The 21,167-nt window shown below is 42.4% G+C and overlaps 1 protein-coding gene across 1 annotated transcript in view; it reads right to left on the bottom strand.

Moving 5' to 3' along the window:
- Window positions 1-1,821: 1,821 nt before the first annotated feature.
- Vps41 (VPS41 subunit of HOPS complex) overlaps window positions 1,822-21,167 on the bottom strand; it is a 158,189-nt gene continuing 138,843 nt past the window's right edge. The window contains exons 23-29 of the mRNA XM_032885145.1: window positions 15,770-15,824; window positions 13,294-13,434; window positions 12,133-12,269; window positions 5,591-5,690; window positions 5,443-5,487; window positions 4,007-4,086; window positions 1,822-2,490 (exon numbers count right to left, since the gene is read on the bottom strand). Coding sequence (XP_032741036.1) covers window positions 2,410-2,490; window positions 4,007-4,086; window positions 5,443-5,487; window positions 5,591-5,690; window positions 12,133-12,269; window positions 13,294-13,434; window positions 15,770-15,824 — 639 coding nt within the window. The 3' untranslated portion in view covers window positions 1,822-2,409. The remainder of the gene's footprint in view (window positions 2,491-4,006; window positions 4,087-5,442; window positions 5,488-5,590; window positions 5,691-12,132; window positions 12,270-13,293; window positions 13,435-15,769; window positions 15,825-21,167) is intronic.

Genomic DNA, 21,167 nt, shown 5'->3' with positions numbered 1-21,167 from the left:
CGCTCAATTCTGGGCCACACAAGGAAAGTATCTTTCCTCAGACTGTAGAAACCAGCCCTTAGCAGAATCAAGGCATACGGAGTGAAACTCAGTACAATATGAAATGTACTATTAACACCCCAGGCCTTAATAACAAACCACAACTAACTGATTCAGTATTTATCATATAGAAATGACTCCATCTGTATATGCTTACCCTGTATTCCTGACGGTTATTAAGAAATTTATGTGGACCTGGGAAACAGGTTAACATTTACACAACATGATGACTCATACTGCTGTGTGCAACCGCCCTCTGCTGGAAATGGGCAGTGGTTTCAGGGCAGCCACTGCAGCCAGGCTGTGTGGGTGGCTTGATGCTTCTAGAATCTTCCTACTGCTTGCTTTTCAGATCCACCAGTGATTCTGTCACCCATGGAAACCTCACAATCAATACTTTACTGTTTCTGCGTATCCAGCAGAACAGGACAGCTAAGCACTTCTGTAAAAAGATCTTCAGTGGGTCAGAGCAGGGGCCCTGAAGGTGAACTGTGACTGCCCGATTTGAATCCAGCTGGTACACTGGCTCCCACCTTGACTTATGGAGAGCTGCTGAGCCTTTGTGTCTCTTCATGGACAAACAGGCAATCTACTAACAGCCTCCATACACAGCTGCAGGCTGGCTAAGGCTCATACAAGCTCTGCACATTATAGTTACTCTACAAGGATTTGTTTTATAGAATTTCTATATTGTGACAATCAAGCAATTGGCTGAGAGTGTCTAAAAAACTTTTCAATGATGAGCACCAACTAGGAAGAAATTCTGGCTAAAATCAAATAAAACAAAATGGCTGTCACTAAGTAACTTTGAATTTGGCTGATTCCTACATAGGGCAATTTTCTTCAAGGACAAACATTAGTGCCTATATTGTCTGGTAGAAGTGGGCTGAGCAGGTTCAGATATGTTTTATTTATTTAAAAGTTATAAAATTACATTATGTGTATCTGTGTCTTGGCTGGACGTATGTCTGTGTACCACACACATGCCTGTTGCCTGCAGTGGCCAGCAGAGGGTTTCAGATCCCCTGAACTGAAGTTACAGTTATGTTCCCACGTGAGTGTTGAGAATTGAGCCCAGTTCCTATGAGGAGCAGTTGGTGCTCCTAACCACTGAGACAAGCTTTCAGCTCTTCAGATGCGTTTTTAATGGGCTGGTCACACACCACAAGGCTGGAGAGCTAGCATTTTCAGTATTTTGTTATATTTAAATCTTTATAAAGTGAAAAATAATGGCAAGGATTAATTACCCTTTAGTACAATTTTCCACTAGTTTTTTTTTTTAAGAGGAAAAATTATCTAGGGAGGCAGGGTGGCACTCTTTGCTTACAACACAACCTTGTTCTAGAGATTTTACGTTATTTTTGAAAAGGGAATGAATACACTTCGTTATCTGCGTCTCAGCTCGGTTCTTTAGGAATGAAGCTTACTCACAATTGTCCAAATGGATTTAGGAACTAGCATTTTCAGTTCTGGTTATTTTTCTGGATTATTGCTCCAAACAGCAAGGAACTTCCCTAAGCTGAATCTTTACATTAAATTGGAACTATTAAGAACAACAAGATCTGAGGCAGTGAGGCACACCTCCAGCCCAGCCTCCCAGGCAGTGAGATACATCTTAAGTCTATCCCTGGCATCCAACCCTCCCATTTCTTTGGAGAGTTTCACTAAATTCTGACAGGGCCCCTGGTTTCTTCCTGCCTTATCAACCACAGCTCCTCTGGTACTGTAGTGTCAAAGCTCACCCCTCATCCTTAAAGGGTCTACTTACAATGCAATAAAGAATTCACGATGAGAAGGGCAATGTTTATTTACTCAACAGATATTGATTACCTAATAGGGTCAGATAACTCGATTAGTCAGAATGCATAGCATGTACATAGCAAACATAAGGTTGCATGACATCAGATAACGGTATTCCCACACGTCATTGAACGAGTGACAGTTTCCAGTGTTTCACCAAATGCATACTAGGAAGCGGATGACAAACAGTATAGCCAGGCATGCTAGAACTGTTACCAGCAGAACTTCGGCTGTCTGCAGCTGGCAGTGTTCTCGGCAGTGTGGTTCATGCCTGGTGGTGTAACTAGGGTCTCATGAAGTCACTCTGAGACTTGGGTTCATCTGCTGCCTAAATAAGCCAAATAAACAAATCATGAAATATTGATTGTCAATCCAAATATTTCATGGCATGGGAATAGCTTTGACTTCTCCATCAGTGACAAGAACAGCTTCTGGAAGGAAGGTCTGGAGGAACAACTGATGTGGAACACAGAGTAGCCCTGAACACATCACAGAACAGCATTGGCCTTGACATAGCTAGCGGCTGTGGTCCAACGGTCACCCAGAGTAGAGTGGTAATGGCAGGCAGGCCTACTTCTTCATCTCCAGGATGGCACTTCCAGGCCCACGGTTCTTAGCACTACAGATGTTACAGTACTGTGCAGAAGCATTCTGAAAACAATTTTAAAAACATGGGTTAAAACTGTCTACTTGTACATTCAGAAATGCGATTTTATTATCATTCAGGGAGCTGAGAGCTCTGAAGAGATGGGGCATCATCTCTAGCTCTGTAGAGGATGTTTTAGCTCAGACAGGACTTGTGCATTACTTTGCAGCTTAAAGGACACAAACAAGGTGGGTGGATGGCTCCATTGGCGAAGTACAAGCACAAAGGCCTGAGTTCAAGCCCGAAACCTTGGTCTGAAAACAATAAACAAAACAAGAACGGATGTGGCGGCACATGTAGACATGGGTCCCTGGGCTCTTGTCAGCCAGTGTAAACTACCTGCTGAGTCCTCGGTCCCAGAGAGAAAACCCTGTTACAAAGGGGACAGCTCCTGAGAAAGGGCATCTGAGGTAGACAACTGGCCTCTACATGTATGTACGAGCACATGCACATGTACATACAAATGCAAAAAAAGGGGTGGGGTCGGGTGGGGGGCATCACAGAAGAACCAGCTTTGTCTTGGCAGGGTAACAGAATTATGCCACATAAGGCAGGTTGAGAAAACGCCACAAATTTCAAAGTGTTTTCTACCACACAGCCACTGCTCAGGAGGCAAGCCAATAGCATGAATTCACACAGTGGGCATGCTTTTATGTGAATCATAGCACACTGCACTGTCACATTTGAAAAATTAACAATATACCTATTTGATAAAAAGAGAAAGCTGGCTTCTAAGAGGACGCCTGTACCCCCTTCAGATACCAGAACCCACAGACACTCAATTCCTTCTGTCCTGGTTAGTTAAGTCTTTTCTCTCATCTTGACATGAGTACCAACCCTCAGAGAAGAGAGACCCCCAGCTGAGGAGCTGCCTGTGATACTGGCCATCTATTGGGGCATTTTCTTAGTAATTGATGTGGGCAGGTCAAGCCCTGTAGTCAGTTCCACCAGTAGGCAGATGGGCCTAGGTTATACAAGCGGGCTGAACCAACAAGTATCAGAGTTCTTCCAGGGTCTCTGCTTCAGTTCTTGCCTCTATATTCCTGCCTGGGCTTTCCTCCATGATGGACTGTAACTTGTAGGCAAAACAAACAAACAAACAACCCCCCCAAAACAAACAAAAACCCTTTTATGCCAAAGTTGGGGTTTTGTTAGAGGTTTTTGAAATTAACAGACAAGCCAAGTAGCACACGTTTATATACAAAGGCAGATAACTTATGGATATTTCCCACACCGACATCAAAGTAACGCTTAGAAACAGTCACACTCATGTTTAGGGAATAAATACAAAAAGGAAAAGTGCACACACACGTTTAGTACGGTGCAGCTTTTCTCCAGGATTGCTGATGCAAGGTTGGTTCAATCCATGGATGCAGAACCCAGGGATTGAGCAAGATGCAGAGGACTTGTCTTGTGGGTTAGAATTAAGAAAGCCGGAGCCATAGGGTGGAGGGCTCTAGTCATGGTTGCTGAGATTAATTCTTCTCTTTTCATTTGGCAGCGACTGGGCTGACAACTTACCAGGCTTGGCATAGGTAGGCACTCCTTGTGGAACATGTGCCGACAATGGAAGACCACCACGCTGAAGGGCTTCGCTGCATCTACAAGGGGCAGGGACAGGAGAAGAACTCAGTGCAACAGGCAGACCAGGAAAGAGTTAAGCCACCCTTGAGCAAATTTCCTAGCAACAGGCTCCATTTGACAAGGCTTCTTTACAAAAGCACAGAGCCGGTCTAGAATCACCTTGCTATGAACCACAATTTACGGGCTACTTGCCTGGCCTCAGCATCAGTTACCACGATAACTAATGCAGCACAGTTTCACAGCAAATGTGATGTTTATTAGAAAAAGTAGAATACATGTGTCCCTGTGTGTGTGTCCTGACCATGATTCCAACTACCACACACTGAAATCAAGCGTGTAGCTTGATAAAACTGTTTTTCAGTTCACCTTCACTGTGCAAAGTTCTCATGCTGAGGCTAGAGGCAGAACTGGGTCAGGATCCCAGGCTTTTGCACTCACTATTCTGTTTAGTCAGGTCCTCTCATCTGCTTCTGTTGTGTGGCCAGATGAGCTCTGCTAAGACACATTGCCTGCCACAGGAGAAGCTGAGGACTGAACTTTACAGGGCATTCCTGACCCCTTTCACTGCAAGGCCACATACAGGGCTGTGGTTTACAGAAGTGTTGAGAATGCGAAGCTGCTCCTTCTGGAAGAGCGCTCGTGCGAAACGACTTCCCATGCTCTATGAGCTTTGGAACACACAGTTCCTAAGACCAGTGTCTGTGACAGTGACACCTTTGAGCTCTCCCATGCTGAACTTGTGCTTTAAAGTACCCTGACAGCTATGCTTTTCTACTTTCAAATTATGAGTTTGCTTTTCTCATGTCTGAATGGTCTTTTGATACAGACCATTTTATTATTATGACAATCTACTAAAAAGAGACGGAGGCTTCTATCCTATGGTGAGTCAGTCTGTTTGATGTTGGGTGCTGTTTCCATGAAGGTAGTCTGGGTGCCTCCAAGGACAGTGAAGATGAAGCCACTCTTCACTGCCCCAGACATCCATAAAGGTATTCTGCCTCAGAACCGAAATATGTGGACTGACGGTTGGCTTTGCATCTGACTCTGCTTTACTTTTGAAGATTCTCAAAGAATAGCCTCTAGCCGGATCCATCAGTATCACCTTGTTGGAAGTACTCGCTCTCAGGCCAACACTCCCAGAACGCTGAGGCCAAGGCAGGGTTTGAAGAACCGTGTGGGTTCTTGCAAAGCTTGCTGATGTTGACACACTACTCTGTCAGGAGCAGCAGCATTCACAAGAGCAGGGAAGGAGTTGAAATCCTTCAACTGTGAAGCTGTATAATTTTCAGGCAGTAATTAGCTAATTTCAAAATCTTAATTCCACTCATCATGAACACATATTTGGGAAGTGATTTTTCTTCTAAGCACCTTACCTGTTGGAAGGATGGGAGAAAGGCACGATTCACAGATATTCTCCTCTGTAAGAAAACACACACATTACAGGTTAAGCACATTGCCATTTGCTTGGTCTCTCTGGAAAACACGGTGCAGGGCTCAGAGTGTCCTTCCAGATTTACCCACCGTCAACCAGAACGCCTTTCATTTGGGTTCGGTGCATTTTTTTCAGCAATGACAAAGAGTCAGCTACGAGGATTTTCTTGCAGCCTTCCCGAAGCAGAATCTAATGTACATATTTAAAAAGAAAGAGCATTTAGTAACTCAAGTGTGTGTGCATCTAACTGAGGAATCAGACAATACCAGAGACACTAACTAGCTCTTTTGCCCACCAAACACTGTCAAGCTAGCATTATTCCTCGAAATTTACCTGTTTTTATGAGTACACTATGACATTGGTCAAAATCAAATACAAATTCCAAAGTCTTGAAAAGACTAAAATTCCTTCGTATCTCACAGGCTTCTGTACTTTGCATGTTGTTGCCATAGAGGACCATAGAGGTTGTTTGCTGGCACTTTGGTTTTTGAATGACTCAGAGTCTAACCTTCAGATCTTTGCACAGATGGAAGACTTGTCATTTCAAAACCATCTAGCCATTTAATAAACCCGTCTATTCTCCGGCAAACGTTGGGTTCCTAATGAGCAAGGTAGTAGGTACGGAAGAGAAATGTGCAGAGAAGCCTGAGACTACCTGTGACTGTAGGTCACTGACGTTTGTGGGTGCCCCTTGGTTTTCTTCACACTGATGTGATTCAGTTCAAAACCTAGACATGCAATTTTCTTCCACAGTATAAAATGGCATCACTGGGAATGGGAGTGGGTGCAAGCAACCATGGGTCTCCATGGCAACCACACACAATGACCTGAGTTCCCCTGCAAACATTAAAAATATCAGCTCTGGGTGACTCCAGCTGGAGGCTACCCTCAGTCAGCTCTGGGTGACTCCAGCTAGGGGCTGCCTCTAGTTACGTGACAGGACACATTTGGGACCCAAACTGATGATTATAGTTCCATACCTATGGCTCTTAGTGTTTGTAAGAAGCAAGGCTTCCTGATTTTAATCTTCTTACATCTACTTTGATACTACTTTTGGAGGGGCTCTCCCCCATTTTCATCCTTTTTATGAAAATGTGTCTTACTCTACAGAGAGAGATCCTCCTGGCCCAACCCCCACAAATGCTAGGTTTACAGATGTGCTTAAATTTTACTGTCCTGTCAGGTTCTATTAGAAATGTAACATTATTTTTGTTTTCTTTAAAAAAGATGTTAAGGTTTTTTATCAGAAGTGATTACAGTACAGAGATAGAAGAGGAAAAACAATCTTCCAAGAAAGCTGTCTATAAAATATCGATGCTGACGACTTTCAGAAACCGGTCATTTATCCGTGAGGCTGCTAGCCTCCAACATAAACTAATTAGCTCAGTTTCAGCTCCTCTGGTGTGGGCTTTGGAAGCACTGGGACACAGGACACAATGCCTGGGCAGTGACAGATTGAGGGCACAGCCTGTGGGACAAACACAGGCCACAGGTTGCAAAGAAAACAGAACAGCCTAAGACAACGTGCTTTCTAAGCAGGTACAACCTACCAGCTCACAGACAGTATGTGCTAGAAACAGAGTCAAGATCCCACGAGAAGGAAAAGTATGGTGATACTTTTTGCCTAATTTGATCAAAATCCAAGGCTCTACACCAAAAAAAAAGAAAAAAGAGGAAAAGAAAACTGTAAAGGAAACTGACAAGACTTAGAAGGCAGTAATGAGAAGGGGAGAGCGAGTCCCTTGACGACAGCCTTTGACTCAGCTTCGGCATTAGTCTCGGGCAAGCAGGAGCCAGTGCCATGAGACTTCAGTACACTCGTGTGTCAGTCTCTTTTCAGGGCTAGTTTCCCTCTAACATCACTTTCAGAAACAAAAATCAGTTTCAACTGCTAAATAGGAGAAAGAGATGAGGTAGAATTGGTTCATGTGTGGAACAGACACAGAGATGGACTTCATTAAGGAAAAGAGCACTGTGACCACAGGAGCTATGATCGGAAGAGTATGAGAAAGGGTCACTTCATTCTATCAGGGACAACAACATGAGTTGAAGATCAAGGGGGAGGAGTGGCTTCCCTTTAGTCATGGGATGGGAATGGGGAGAACCATGAAAAATCCCCAAACAAAGGAAAAGGTCAGACTCTTGTTTCCTTTAGGGAGGTGTGGAAGTTCTTCACTATATGATTTGGTCTGGACTGGCTGCTGTGACAGGGACATGAAGAGTCAGGTACCAAGACAGAACAGCAGATTAGGGGCTGTAAAATCACAGTACAGTAGCTTTGGGACACCAAAGACAGTTCGCAGGCTGTGGGGTCTGGCCTTTCAGAGTAACGAGTGCATTAAAGGGACAGGCTTATGAGCTCCCTGAGACATCTTTGTATCCATGAGATCTCACCATCTGGCCAATAAGAATTGCCTCATTATCGATCCGGCTTATCAACACTTCTGGTATAAGAACTCTGTCCAAGATAAACTATTTCCTTCCCTCAACCTCATAACACCATTTCTATCTCAAAAAATATTGATTGACATTGCTCAGAAGGAACAATATTACCTTTTTAGAAATTCTTCTTCCTATGGAAGGTCCTTCTATTCGCCCCAGACTATCCACACTTAAAGACCAACTTCTTCTTTCATCCTTTCAACCACCCTTGTTCCTCTCCACTTACCCATTGTCCTTTGTTTAAAGAAACGAGCTACAACTACAATCAATGGTGCACATTTTATGGGAAAGGTGAATGAGTTATGGCATTGACAACTAACAAGACACTTAAATTTCCTCTGTATTTTCTTCCTGATTCCTCTATAGCACATCACCATGGATAATAATCCCAAGTAAATGGAAAATTCTAGTCTCACATATATTTCACAAAGCAATAAAGAACCACATATCAGAGAAATCATTATGGTTCCATAGAAACAGCTGCTGTGGGGGCTGTGCTGGAAAAACTGCCAAGTTTCTGCAGTTTTTATTTGAAAAGACTCTCAATACTGGGGTTTTGCTGGCCTTGCCTTATTCACTTTGCATTGCTCGTCCTTCAGATGCAACTGGCTGCCAGCACCTAGCTTCCCAGCCCACGGTTTCCTCACTTGCAGCCTGGCTATGGCTACTGGTGTTGCGGGGCTTCAATTCTGCTTGGGCAGCTTTCTTTGCTCTTGTCTGATGATTACCAAGGATGACTAAGCCCAGGTAGGAAAAGAATGAGAAAGCTAAACCCAAAGGTTTGCTTTTCAGTTTACAAAACCTAACTATCATAATTGTATTTAATTCCTAGCAGGACGAAGTATTTAACAACTAAATGGATCAAGGAAGCAACGGGTTGGCACAGGGAGCCTGCACCACTTAAATGTGATGATAAGATCCAACTGAAATAATCTGTAAAGAAAAAAATCCATTTGGTTTTAAAAGCTTATTTTAGGAATTTGAGAGTTTAAAAACAATCTCAAGAAAAATACAGAGGTTAAATAATAAAAGTGAAAAATAAATTTGCACCCCCCACAAAAAAAAAGACCAACAAGAAAGTTGTTGATTTTTGTAAGTTGACTTATGTTTTCAATTTTAAGCAGGAAACTATGGGGGAGCTAGAGCAACTGTTTCGTACAGGAAAATATCTTTGCAGACCTGGAAAGGACTGAGTGCCCTGGGAGGGAGAGAATCCCCACATCACTTGCTGACCTGCACAGTCTCAGGCCTCTGCTTACAACAGGGACTCAGAGGTGCACTGGAGGGCGGAGTCCCTGCTCCTCCTGCATCTTTAGGAACAAGTTCAGACCGCCTGGCTGCCTTTCTCCAGAGGTGTAATCATAAGGGAAAAGCCAGGAAGTAGTCCTCTTAGCAGAACTTTTAGGATTATGCGTCAGAGCTGATACAGTTCTGGATGAAAACGGCATTTCCTCTGAGGGCCTGAGTTTAAAACTAGTTCAGGGGTTTATGGATAGGAAACTGGGAAAGGGGATAACATTTGAAATGTAAATAAAAAATATCCAATAAAAAATAACTAGTTCAGTATCTTCCTATATGAATATGTCATTAACTTTCTGGAACCTCACCCTTCTACTCCAAGCAATGGGGCTAATGCTAACTATAGACCCATTATGGGTCGAAAATGTCTGTCAGAGAAGGTGGTTAGTGACAAAGTGCTGATTTCCATTTCCATAACTTCCTCAGTATCTGAGGGAGTGAACATGCTCAATCCTGTTACCTTTCAGAGCTGTCATGTTACAAAGTATGAAATGGTCACATGGCAAGAGCTGTTTAAGTTTCCTATAACTACTCCCTTCTCTTTCAGTTAACTGCTGGCTGTCACAGTGCCCCTCTCCCCTTAAAGAACCCTAGGTCCTCAATGCATAGTCTGTGTGAGAAGGACAGTGAGAGTGCATGGCAGCCCGCCTGTGACCGAGGCCCCTGGACCTTTGTCTGAAGGCTCTCCATATCGTGCTTTATGTCAGCCATAGGAGTCCTGGAGATTCACAGGTCTGTAACACCATCCTCAAATTTGAGGGATTCGTGGCCTTGCACTCTTATTATAAATGAGAACATAAATTATAGCTTTATGAAACAAACAAAGATCAATACAATGAAAGAAAAGTATGTCTTCGAGAAGCCTTCTGGGAACAGCAAAAGGCTCCAGAGAGCAGAGATATTTTTAAATAATCACTTGATAGGTTGCTAGGTTGCTTAGACAAGGAGATAAATAAATGGCCACTAATGAAAATTAACAGTCAATGCGTGCACACACACACACACACACACACACACACACACACACACACACACACACACACACAGAGAGAGAGAGAGAGAGAGAGAGAGAGAGAGAGAGAGAGAGAGGGACTGATTTTCTTGTCACCTTCCTCCGAGGCCTCTGAGCTCCAGTGGGGCAGGGCGGCACTCGTGTGGTGGTTTCCCTGGGTCTGTTCTTTCCTCTCCCACCCTTCCTCTTCCTCTTAGTTGTAGTTTCTCTACCCAGAGATTGATGGGTAACAGTGGCTTTCTAGACTCATTGATCAAAACACTTTTGGTCTCAGTAAAGCTCTCAATACATTTATAATTAAGAAGATACTGGTTTACCAGCTATTTTTGAGTACCATTTTTATGTTAAACATTTGTTTTGTATCTAATGCTCTGTATTTCAGCTGGCTCAGTACTATGCAAATTCTATAGACAGTGAGTGAATAGTGAGACTGCAGCAGTGTGTGTGAGCTTCAAGCCAAGAGCACAGTGAGGGATGTGCCAGCTGCCTTTGCTGGCATCAGCAGCATGGGGACCTGGCAACAGAAGCATGGTTTCACCCCAAAAGCCTGGCTCTAGGCACCGGTCTAAGCATCCCACTTTCAGATACAGGGGCCACCATGGCCTAGGACTCTGCCATGCATTTAGACTTGACGCCTCAAGCACATTCTGCTTGAATAATAATTCTTGAGTAATTTCCCTAGGATTATCTGCAACCCTCCAAAGACTTTGGACATAAGTAAGATTAGGCCTCAGTTCTTTGTCTCAACTTGACACATACTTAACTGACACCATCCCTACACAGTGCTTCCAAGCGAAGGTTCTGTACTGTCCACTCGAGTCTACAGAAAAAATCTTCTCCTTTCAAGTTGTGCCTTGCAGTCATACCACAGTTCCCTGAGGACCACAAGGATGCTGACATTTCCTCTGTAGTCCCCCTTTCTGCACCAGCCATTTCTTAGAGTCCATTTGGTTAATTCCACAGGGCCCCAGTTTCTCGATTTCTCACCTAATTCTACTCTGACCACCTTTATCCCCACCCCACTTTTGGATACCTTCACTACAGCTATGAGGATGCTAGGCAACAGTATCCAGAGTACCAGCTGTTATCTGTCCGGAGGGTTTTCTCTTTGATTCTTGGTGTATCACCCTGAGTTCAGCAGGGAGGCTTGTACCTTGCACCCTTCATTGCAACTGGCAACCTGATCTGACTTATCTACATCATCATGTTCTTCTTACAACCTGAAAAATATATACTGTTTCCAGGAAAGCAACTTCATCTATTATAACAACAACAAAAACACTTTCGAGTGATTGTAGAAAGAACAGTCTGCATGTGTATGCATTTTAAATAATTTTGAGTATTAAGGAAGCAACCAGGATTCTGAAACATAGCCACTGTTCAATTCTTTTAAAGAAAAAAGGTTAGAATACTTAGTAACTAGCATATTAATTATGAGACTATGGGTTCTACTTTTCTTATTACAAATTTTGAACTACAGGGATAATAAAGAAGCATTATTGTACCAATCAGACAAAAGCTGATTAGATCCTTCGTTTAAGTGTCTTTCAGACAACAGATTACTTCAGTGGCTGCAAACTTATTCTGAGTATTTAAAGACACACTTTAATTAGATACAGTATTTATTTTCTCTAGGAACATTTTGTGCCCCCTTCAATTAGCCATTGTAACATATTCTTACATCTTCTTCCCGCAGTGCTCTATCTACACACAGTGAAAAAGCTTCCTGAAGCTGAGGTGTTTTTCACTTTCTCTATTTGAACAGGTTTCCAAATATCGGATTGCAAAGTCTAATGGGCATCTACATGGCTTACAAATACTTATCTAGAAATGAATGAACCCACTCCCTCAGATGCTCATCTGTGTACGAATACTTACCTGTAAGTTATAATCTTGCAGAATTTTAACCAAGGAATCTCTCAAATTTGGAATCTCCATTCCTTCCTTAATTCGGTGGATCAGTAGAATCGGGTCTACATGTGTGCCAATGTTGTTCAACAAGCCAGTGATAAATGCTACAAAACACCACGTTAAGACCAAATAACACATGAGCAAAATGAGAACGCACTTTGTTCACAATCTAACTTTAGATCAAAAGTGACTCAATCTATCTCTTCAAGAAATGTGTTAAAAAATTCACATTTTTTATAAATTTATAAACTCTCAAGAACCAATCCTCTTTAAGTTTAAATCACACTCATAAGAACTAACTTCCTATAAGAAAAAAAGGAGAAATGAGAACATTTTAGAAAAGTTAAATGCTCACCTGCCTCTTCCAAACTGTTTTTACTGTCAAAGTGCAGGGAGCACAGAGAACTGCACTGTTATGCACTCTAGCTAATATTTTGCAAGGTAAGCATATACTGTGCTTTCCTTTTATAGAGGACATAAGAGTTTTAACATATCTGTGGTCACAAAACTCAAGTTACAACCATGCTAGATATCTTATAGTTTCAAGATAGTCTTCAAGGTTGATTTTAGATGTAAGCTAATTACATGAGAATAGAGCCCCCTAATTTAAAAGCAGTCACTACCAAAATCAGAATAAAGCTGTGGGGAGGAGAGCCAGTGCAGACGGCTGAGCTGAGCAGCACTTACAATCGGGGCTGGAAAAGAACACTATCACAATTCAAAACCTCAGAACTTCCTCTTCTGGATTTATAGTGAATGTTTTACTAGCAAGACCAGTACTTTTATTTATCTGTTTATTCACTTATATTAATTTGTAGGGGGGAAGGAGGGAGAGGGACGGAGATGGGGGAGGGGGAGAGAGATATAGGGGTAGATAGATAGATAGATAGATAGATAGATAGATAGATAGATAGATATTCATTCATGTGTGGAGGTTAGAGTGTATGTGGAGGTTAGAGGACAACACAATGGAGAAATTGTGCCCTGTGAGTCCTGGGGATTAAAGTCCCTGACCAACTACTTGGTCATAATTTTAGCCCAATATATCCTAAGATAATTCTTCCTCACATAACTGGCTATAATCTATACTGACAAAAAGATTTACAATTAAATGGCCTTTCTGCTTACGTGGTTTGTCAATGGAATATAGAATCAGATCTTCCCAGAGCTCTCCATCATCTTGTTCCTTGGCAAACTCAATTGCTTTATCAACATCATGCAATTCCTCCATAATCATCTTCAGGGCACTTCGACTGTTTCCCATTCGGCCTAGGTAGGGTGAGGAAGTGTAGGATACTTTATTCATTTAAAAAAGAAATAGCATATTTCTTCATTGGTTTGCAAAGTTTGAAAGGTAAGACTAAGGCTGACTTTTTTATGTGACACCAGCATTCCCTATTTATTTAGTGCTCATATTGTGTGGAATATTCCAAGGATGGTGTTACGTGAATGACATCATTTACTCTCACTACAATTCTAGGCAGGATGCTTTATTAAAGTCCATACTTCATTTTTAAATAAACTTTTTTCTATATTTTATTACTTAATTTTATGTGTATGGGTGTCTTGCATCTGTGCACCATGTGTGCATACCTGGTGCCCATGGAGACTAGGAGAAGGCACTGTATGACCTCTAGAACTAGAGTTACAAAGTACCAGTGAGCCACATGTGCCCTGGACTGCTAGGCTTGAACCTGGATCCTCTGCAAGATGGCGCTCTTAAATGCTGAATTTCTAGCCTAGTATTTTCTAGCCTAAAATACTGAATATGTGTATAACGTTTTTTCCTTCCTTTTTGAGACCGAGCTTCACTGTAGCTCTAGCTATACCATGCAGAGCATGTATGCCATGTAGAACATGTAGGCCATGTAGAGCAGGTGACCATGTAGAGCAGGTGACCATGTAGAGCAGGTGACCATGTAGAGCAGGTGACCATGTAGAGCAGGTGACCATGTAGAGCAGGTTGGCTTTTGACCGAGAAATCCACTTGTCTCCACCTCTTGAGCGGCAGTGTTAGAGGCATGCACCACCATGCTTGGCTTTAGTATTAACTATCATTTATTTATTCATTTTTAATAGAAGAGGGAATGCAGGATTTGCACCTTGGCAAGATCACGTACCCAATAAATGGTACAGTGGACTTTGACGTTAGTCTGCTGGATTCTGCCTTCCTTCTCATAGGTCTGCAATTTTGTTTGGATTTCAAATTCTGATACAGTTAAGATTTTTAAGGAACTTGGAAATCATTCTGGCTAAGGCTTATTACATTTGGCCTTGTCCCTTGTTACATGCAGGGACCAGTAGGGTCATGAGTTAAGTCATCTACTGTTTCTAAAACATTATGATAAAAATGAATTCAAGCTGATACTTCCTGGAAGAATACAGCTGGGAGAATTAAATGGATGAGGGATTGGAAATTGTGAAGCGTAGCCCCACACCATGCTCAAGTAGAAAATAGAGCCTCAAATAGTTCTCCTAAGGAAAGTAGATCTAGGGCTGATGCCGAACATCCATGAATAGCCACTCCACTCTATACCCAGGAACAGGAGACCTGAACATCCATGAATTAGCCACTCCACTCTATACCCAGGAACAGGAGACCTTAGCCACTCCACTCTATACCCAGGAACAGGAGACCTGAACATCCATGAATTAGCCACTCCACTCTATACCCAGGAACAGGAGACCTAAAGATCCGTGAATTAGCCACTCCACTCTATACCCAGGAATAGGAGACCTGAACATCCATGAATTAGCCACTCCACCCTATACCCAGGAACAGGAGACCTGAACATCCATGAATTAGCCACTCCACTCTATACCCAGGAACAGGAGACCTGAACATCCATGAATTAGCCACTCCACTCTATACCCAGGAACAGGAGACCTGAACATCCATGAATTAGCCACTCCACTCTATACCCAGGAACAGGAGACCTAGGCTCATTTTCAACCAAGGCCAGAGGAGCCAGTGACAGTGAGTGGTATGTGAAGAAAGCTGTGGTGTGGAAACACGGCAGATGGCCAGGGAAATGATGCCATAGATATGGCCCATAGTTAGTCTATGCACAGCTTCCTCGTGAGATCCTCAGTAAAACCCACACTGCTCTCACACGTTCCGGAAGACAGGGCAGTCTAGTTCCCTGGTGTACATTTCCCACAAGCTATTCATGTCTACAGGCAGGTGCCAGAGGAAGAGGGAACACTGAGAGCTACAACAGATTATGAAGTGGTTCTGGTGCTCCAAAGCCTAATATTCTAGTTATTAAGGTTGTGAGTCTCGAAAACAGAATTTGTTTCATATCAATGTGTGGTAAACATGAGCCAATTATAAACTAAAGGGGGAAATCAACCCAAAATATGTCAGCCCACTTAAAATTCTATCTGTTATGAAATGTGGTACACTTTTGTTTGCTTGTTGCTTCCTTTATTACACATTTGCTAGATGTTCTTTCCGACACATGGCTACAATAGCTACTGTGCTCTGGAAACTCCTTTTCCCTGTATTATGTTTTTACATAAAGTAGGCCTGAATGTCCACAAATCTGTCTGTTCTAACCGCATTCCTTTGTTTATGGGACTAAAATGAACAAACACTACTTACTCAGAAGGTAAACTGTCTCTTCTACAAAGTTTCTTTGTTGACAGATCTCAAGAGCCTTTAATAAAAGAAGGGAGAAATGTTACTATGGACTACCAAACAGGAAAACAATATTAAGAGAGCAACTTAAAGTCACTTACAAACTTGAAAGATGTTTTTCATTTTTTTTTCAAAAAGAGAGAGAGAGAGAGAGAGAGAGAGAGAGAGAGAGAGAGAGAGAGCGCAAAACAAACCACATCTCTGTTGCCCTCTGCATCATTCACCTCCTGGTGAATGATCTTGGTCTACACAATGGAACTGTGAGCATGGAGAACAACGCGGCATGCTGTAAGTAGACGCAGAAGCAATGCTGGGAGGAGCTCCCCTCCCCCCCAAGCTAACTCTCTTCTAGATGCCTGACGTTACAGCTTTGCTTCCAGCTGACTCTGTAGCCATTTGTCTCCTCACACACTGTAGGATGGACTGTGTACTGAAGAGCCACACACTCGCTCTAAATCAAATGGCATACATTTACTATGCTCTCCCTGCTGGGTACTGAAGGGCCATGTTGAACCAAGGAAGCAAAGGGGAGGATGACAGTAACACGCCATGATGAACAACACTCAAAGAGACAAAGAAGGAGCCAAGAAGCAAAGAAGCAGAAGAGACAGCAAGTCCACGGGAGCCTCTTAGGCACAAGTAGGTGATAGAAATGACCACATATCTTTCCATGACTGGCACAATGCAGAGGGGAAGACCATGTGCATGGACAAGCGACACTGAATTCAAGCGGTTCTCCTGTGACAAGCTCCAAGGAAAGGTAGCATTTAAATCAGGTACTGTTTAAAACATATCTCACAGACCTCCCTCCTGCACACCTGCATGGTGACCTGCAGCCTTGTCCAGCCATCCTAGTGTGCCTTTATCCTCTCTGACCACCTCTGCCGTGCTCCTCTTTCTGAAGCTTCCTCTCACTACTTCCTACCCTAGGAAGGACTGGAGACGCATACTGCCACAGACCCTACATTGGACAGTTACTGTAGTTATTCTGTCAGCTTTATCCTGCATGTGGCCTCACAATTCTTTATCTCTATGAAAGCTAACCTGTCATGTGTTAGTCATGTGTCTTCCCTCTCCAGGGACCAGGTGTGCACCAAGCCCTATGCTTAGCACAATGATGAGTGCACACTGGGTCTGTACTGAATACTTTTCCAAATGAGGAGTCAATAAAGGTTTCAGAATAAGTTAATTGGGTTGCATATTTAAAGTAGCTATTTAGAAACCATCAGCTAGCCAAGTTGTTTTGAAAATAATCAAAGTCATCATATAAAGAACAGCCTGAGTTAATCTTTCCTTTCTGCTCTGTGATCTACCTTAGAAAACAGCAGCGAGAGCTAGTCTTGATATTTTGATGTTTGACTTAAATTTTTCCTGTAAACTCTATTTAAATCATATAAGGAATGGGGTGGGAGTGGGGGCTGATCATAAAGATCAATCAATGCACATAGATAGGTAGTAAATAAAAAAATAAATAAACAAACAAACAGGAGCATGACCATAGCCTAGACTTGAGATGAAACCAGGATATTTCAGTCACATGCACCATTTAAGCCAGAAATGAGTCTGACTTGAATGGTTCATTACAGAAGCCACTTACTCTGAAGTAGATATTACAATTTGCATTAATTGGCCATGTTTTCGGTCCTCAGTGGTCAGTATGTTAACTGCTTATTCACCCTCATGGATAGTGAGAGTCTATCGAGCACACCACCTGACACTGTTACTGCTTACACGTATTTATGTCTCCAATCTCATGCTGGTCTCCTGCCAGGAACCATAGTTATCAAGAGTTCAACAGATCATGGTATACAGAGGACAGTTTTCTACAAATTTAAATTTCCTAGGTTGTCAAAATATTTATAAATGGATGCAAATAGTATCTTAAACTATTCTCCCTAAACATAAGACTCTAGGAATATATAGAAATTGTAGTGAAACATAAAAATAAAGTATTTCCAGGACAAAGGTATCCTCTATTATTGACACAAATGTGACACCATCTTTATTTTAGAGTCTCCAATGTTTGGACACTGTGATCCCTCCACCCTCCAGAGGACTTTAGAGGGAGGGACAGAGAGAGAGAGAGAGAGAGAGAGAGAGAGAGAGAGAGAGAGAGAGAGAGAGAGAGAGAGAGAGAGAGAGAACAGAAATTTTAAGACAGAAATTGGGTAAAAAAAAAAAGACACAAATGTAGCAATCTGCACTCTCCAATTTTGGTTCAGCATAAAGGTAAAAGTGAAATTTCAGAGTATTAAAAGGAATTTTGACTCTGATGTATCCTAGCTAATCTTTCTTTTAATCCTTTAGTGAAACTGTATCAACTTTGTGTCAATGGTGTGTTCACCCAAATTACACACACTGTTGCCTTGAGAATGTTTTTTAATATGAGATCACACATTCAGCTATAAACCTGACAAAGCTGTAAGGATTGCAACATCCCTTAGGCATGATTTAATCATAGGATCATATCTGTAAATTACAGACCAAAGACATGCTTGTGACTGTATTTTTCTTGATGCTTACAATGCTAAGGAATGCCTTTGCTGCTGTTTTAACTAACATTTTAAACCTGGAAAACCATTCATCAGCATAGTGAAGAATAAGAGCCTGAGGCTAAGAGGCCAAGTTTCCACATCTGCTCTCCGCTTCTTAGCCCTGGTCTACAGCTGCCCTGTTGAAAACCCCTAGCATAACCTAAAGCTACTCCATTCACATTCCCAGTCCTAGCTTACAGCTGCCCCATTCACATGCCCAGTCCTGCCTTCTGGTCTGCATCTCGCCCTGGAGCTAAGGCTATCTCATAGCCCTCTATACCCAAATTCCAGAGAGAGAGAGAGAGAGAGAGAGAGAGAGAGAGAGAGAGAGAGAGAGAGAGAGAGAGAGAGAGAGAGAGAGAGAGAATGAATATGAATATGAATATGCTGGTCTCTTAGGAGTGTTGTCACTTCTAAACCCATAGGTGAGATCACCACTTTCTCTCTAATAACTGTCCAAAGAGAAGCTCGCCAGGAGCACACAGGGCACAGGAACAGCAGAGCAGATGGGGTCAGGATTCATCTAGTACAATCTGCACCCCTGAGTTAAGGCTGTCCCACAGCCCCCAATACCCAAATATCACCTGGAGAGAGCTGGTCTACCAAGAGTGCTGATCTATGACACCTAAAATCATAGATATCCTAAAACAAAAGAATATACCTTCTTTTCAGCACCTCATGGTGCCTTCTCCAAAATTGACCATATAATTGGTCACAAAGCAGGTCTCAACAGATACAAGAAGACTGAAATAATCCCATCCTATCAGATCACCATGGTCTAAGACTGGTCTTCAAAAACAACAAAAACAACAGAAAGCCCACATAGACAAGGAAGCTGAACAATGCTCTACTGAATTATAACTTGGTCAAGGAAGAAATAAAGAAATTGAAGACTTTTACAATTTAATGAAAATGAAGGCACAACATCCCCAAACTTATGGTACACAATGAAAGCAGTGCTAAGAGGAAAATTCATGGCTCTGAGTGCCTCCAAAAAGAAACAGGAGAGAGCATACACTAGTAGTTGAAAGGCACATCTGGAAACACTAAAACAAAAAGAAGCAAATACACCAAAACAGAGTAGAAGGCAGGGAATACTCAAACTTGGAACTGAAGTCAACCAAGTAGAAACAAAAAGAACTATACAAAGAATCAACAAAACAAGGATCTGTTTCTTTGACAAAATCAACAAGATAGATAAACCCTTAGGCAGACGAAACAGAGGGCACAGAGACAGTATCCAAATTAACAAAAAGAAATATAAAAGGATACCAATCTTACAACCTATAGAGAAACTAATATTCAATATATACAAAGAACCCAAGAAGTTAGACTCCAGAGAGCCAAATTAAAAATGGGGTACAGAGCTAAATAAGGAATTCTCAGCGGAGGAATATTGAATGGCTGAGAATACCTAAAGAAATGTTCAACATCCTTAGTCATCAGGGAAATGCAAATAAAAACAACCCTGAGATTCTTACACCAGTCGGAATGACTAAGGTAAAAATCTCAGGTGACAGCAGATGCTGGCGAGAATGTGGAGAAAGAGGAACACTCCTCCATTGCTGGTAGGACTGCAAGCTTGTAAGATCACTCTGGAAATCAGTATGGCATTTCCTTAGAAAATTGGACATAGTATACCTGAGGACCCAGCTATACAACTCCTGGGCACATAACCAAAAGAAGCTCCAACATATAACAAGGATGCATGTTGCACTATGCTCATAGAAGCCTTATTTATAATAGTCAGAAGCTGCGAAGAACCCAGATGTCCTTCAACAGAGGAATGGATACAGAAAATATGGTACATTTACACAATGGGGTATTTACTGCTCAGCTATTAAAAACAATGACTTCATGAAATTCTTAGGCAAATGGATGGAACTAGAAAATATCATTCTAAGTGAGGTAACCCAGTCACAAAAGAACACACATGTATGCACTCACAGTTAAGTGGATATTAGCCCAAAAGTTTTGAATACCCAAGATACAATTCACAGACCATATGAAGGTCAAGAAGGAAGACCAAAATGTGGATGCTTCAGTCCTTCTTATAAGGGGCAACAAAATGCTCATAGGAGGTAGAGAATGGGAGGGACTTGGGAGGAAGAGAGGCAGGGGAGAAGGAAAAAGGGGGGCAGGATGAGGTATGGGAGGAGAAGGGGATGGTTTATTGGGTCAGGAATTTGAACAGAGGTGTGTAGCAATGGGGGATGGGGAACTGGGGGTAGCCATCAGCAAGTCTCAGATGCCAGGAAAGTAAGAGGCTCCCAGAGACCAACAGGGATGAGATTAGCTCAAATGCCCAACAAAAGGGATGGAGAACCTGTAGAGATTAGAGGATTGGCAAGGCCCCCAGGTGGGCGATGGGACCACCCACTCATATCCAAATTCTTAATCCAGAAGGGCTCCTGTGTAAAGGAACTATGGTGACAAAGAGTAGAGCAGAGACTGAAGAAAAGGACATTTTCCTGCCCTGCCTCAGGATCCATCCCATATACAAACACTAAACCCAGACACCATTGCAGATGCCAAGAAGTGCTTGCTGACAGGAGCCTGATATAGCTGTCTCCTGAGAGGCTCTGCCATAGCCTGACAAATACAGAGGCGAATGCTAACTAAGCACGGGGACTCCAATGGAGGAGTTAGAGAAAGGACTGAAGGAGCTGAAGGGGTTTGCAACCCCATAGGAAGAACAACAATATCAACCAACCAGACACCCCAGAGCTCCTGTGGACTAAACCATCAACCAAAGAGTACACATAGAGGGATCCATGGCTCCAGATGTATATGTAGCAGAGGATGGCATTGCCTGGCATCAATAGGAG

Source organism: Rattus rattus, chromosome 14 (genome assembly GCF_011064425.1).
Source record: "Rattus rattus isolate New Zealand chromosome 14, Rrattus_CSIRO_v1, whole genome shotgun sequence".
In the NCBI taxonomy this organism is placed as follows: Eukaryota; Metazoa; Chordata; class Mammalia; order Rodentia; family Muridae; genus Rattus; species Rattus rattus.
Note: the sequence above shows the minus strand (reverse complement) of the source record. Positions and strands in the feature narration are given on the sequence as shown.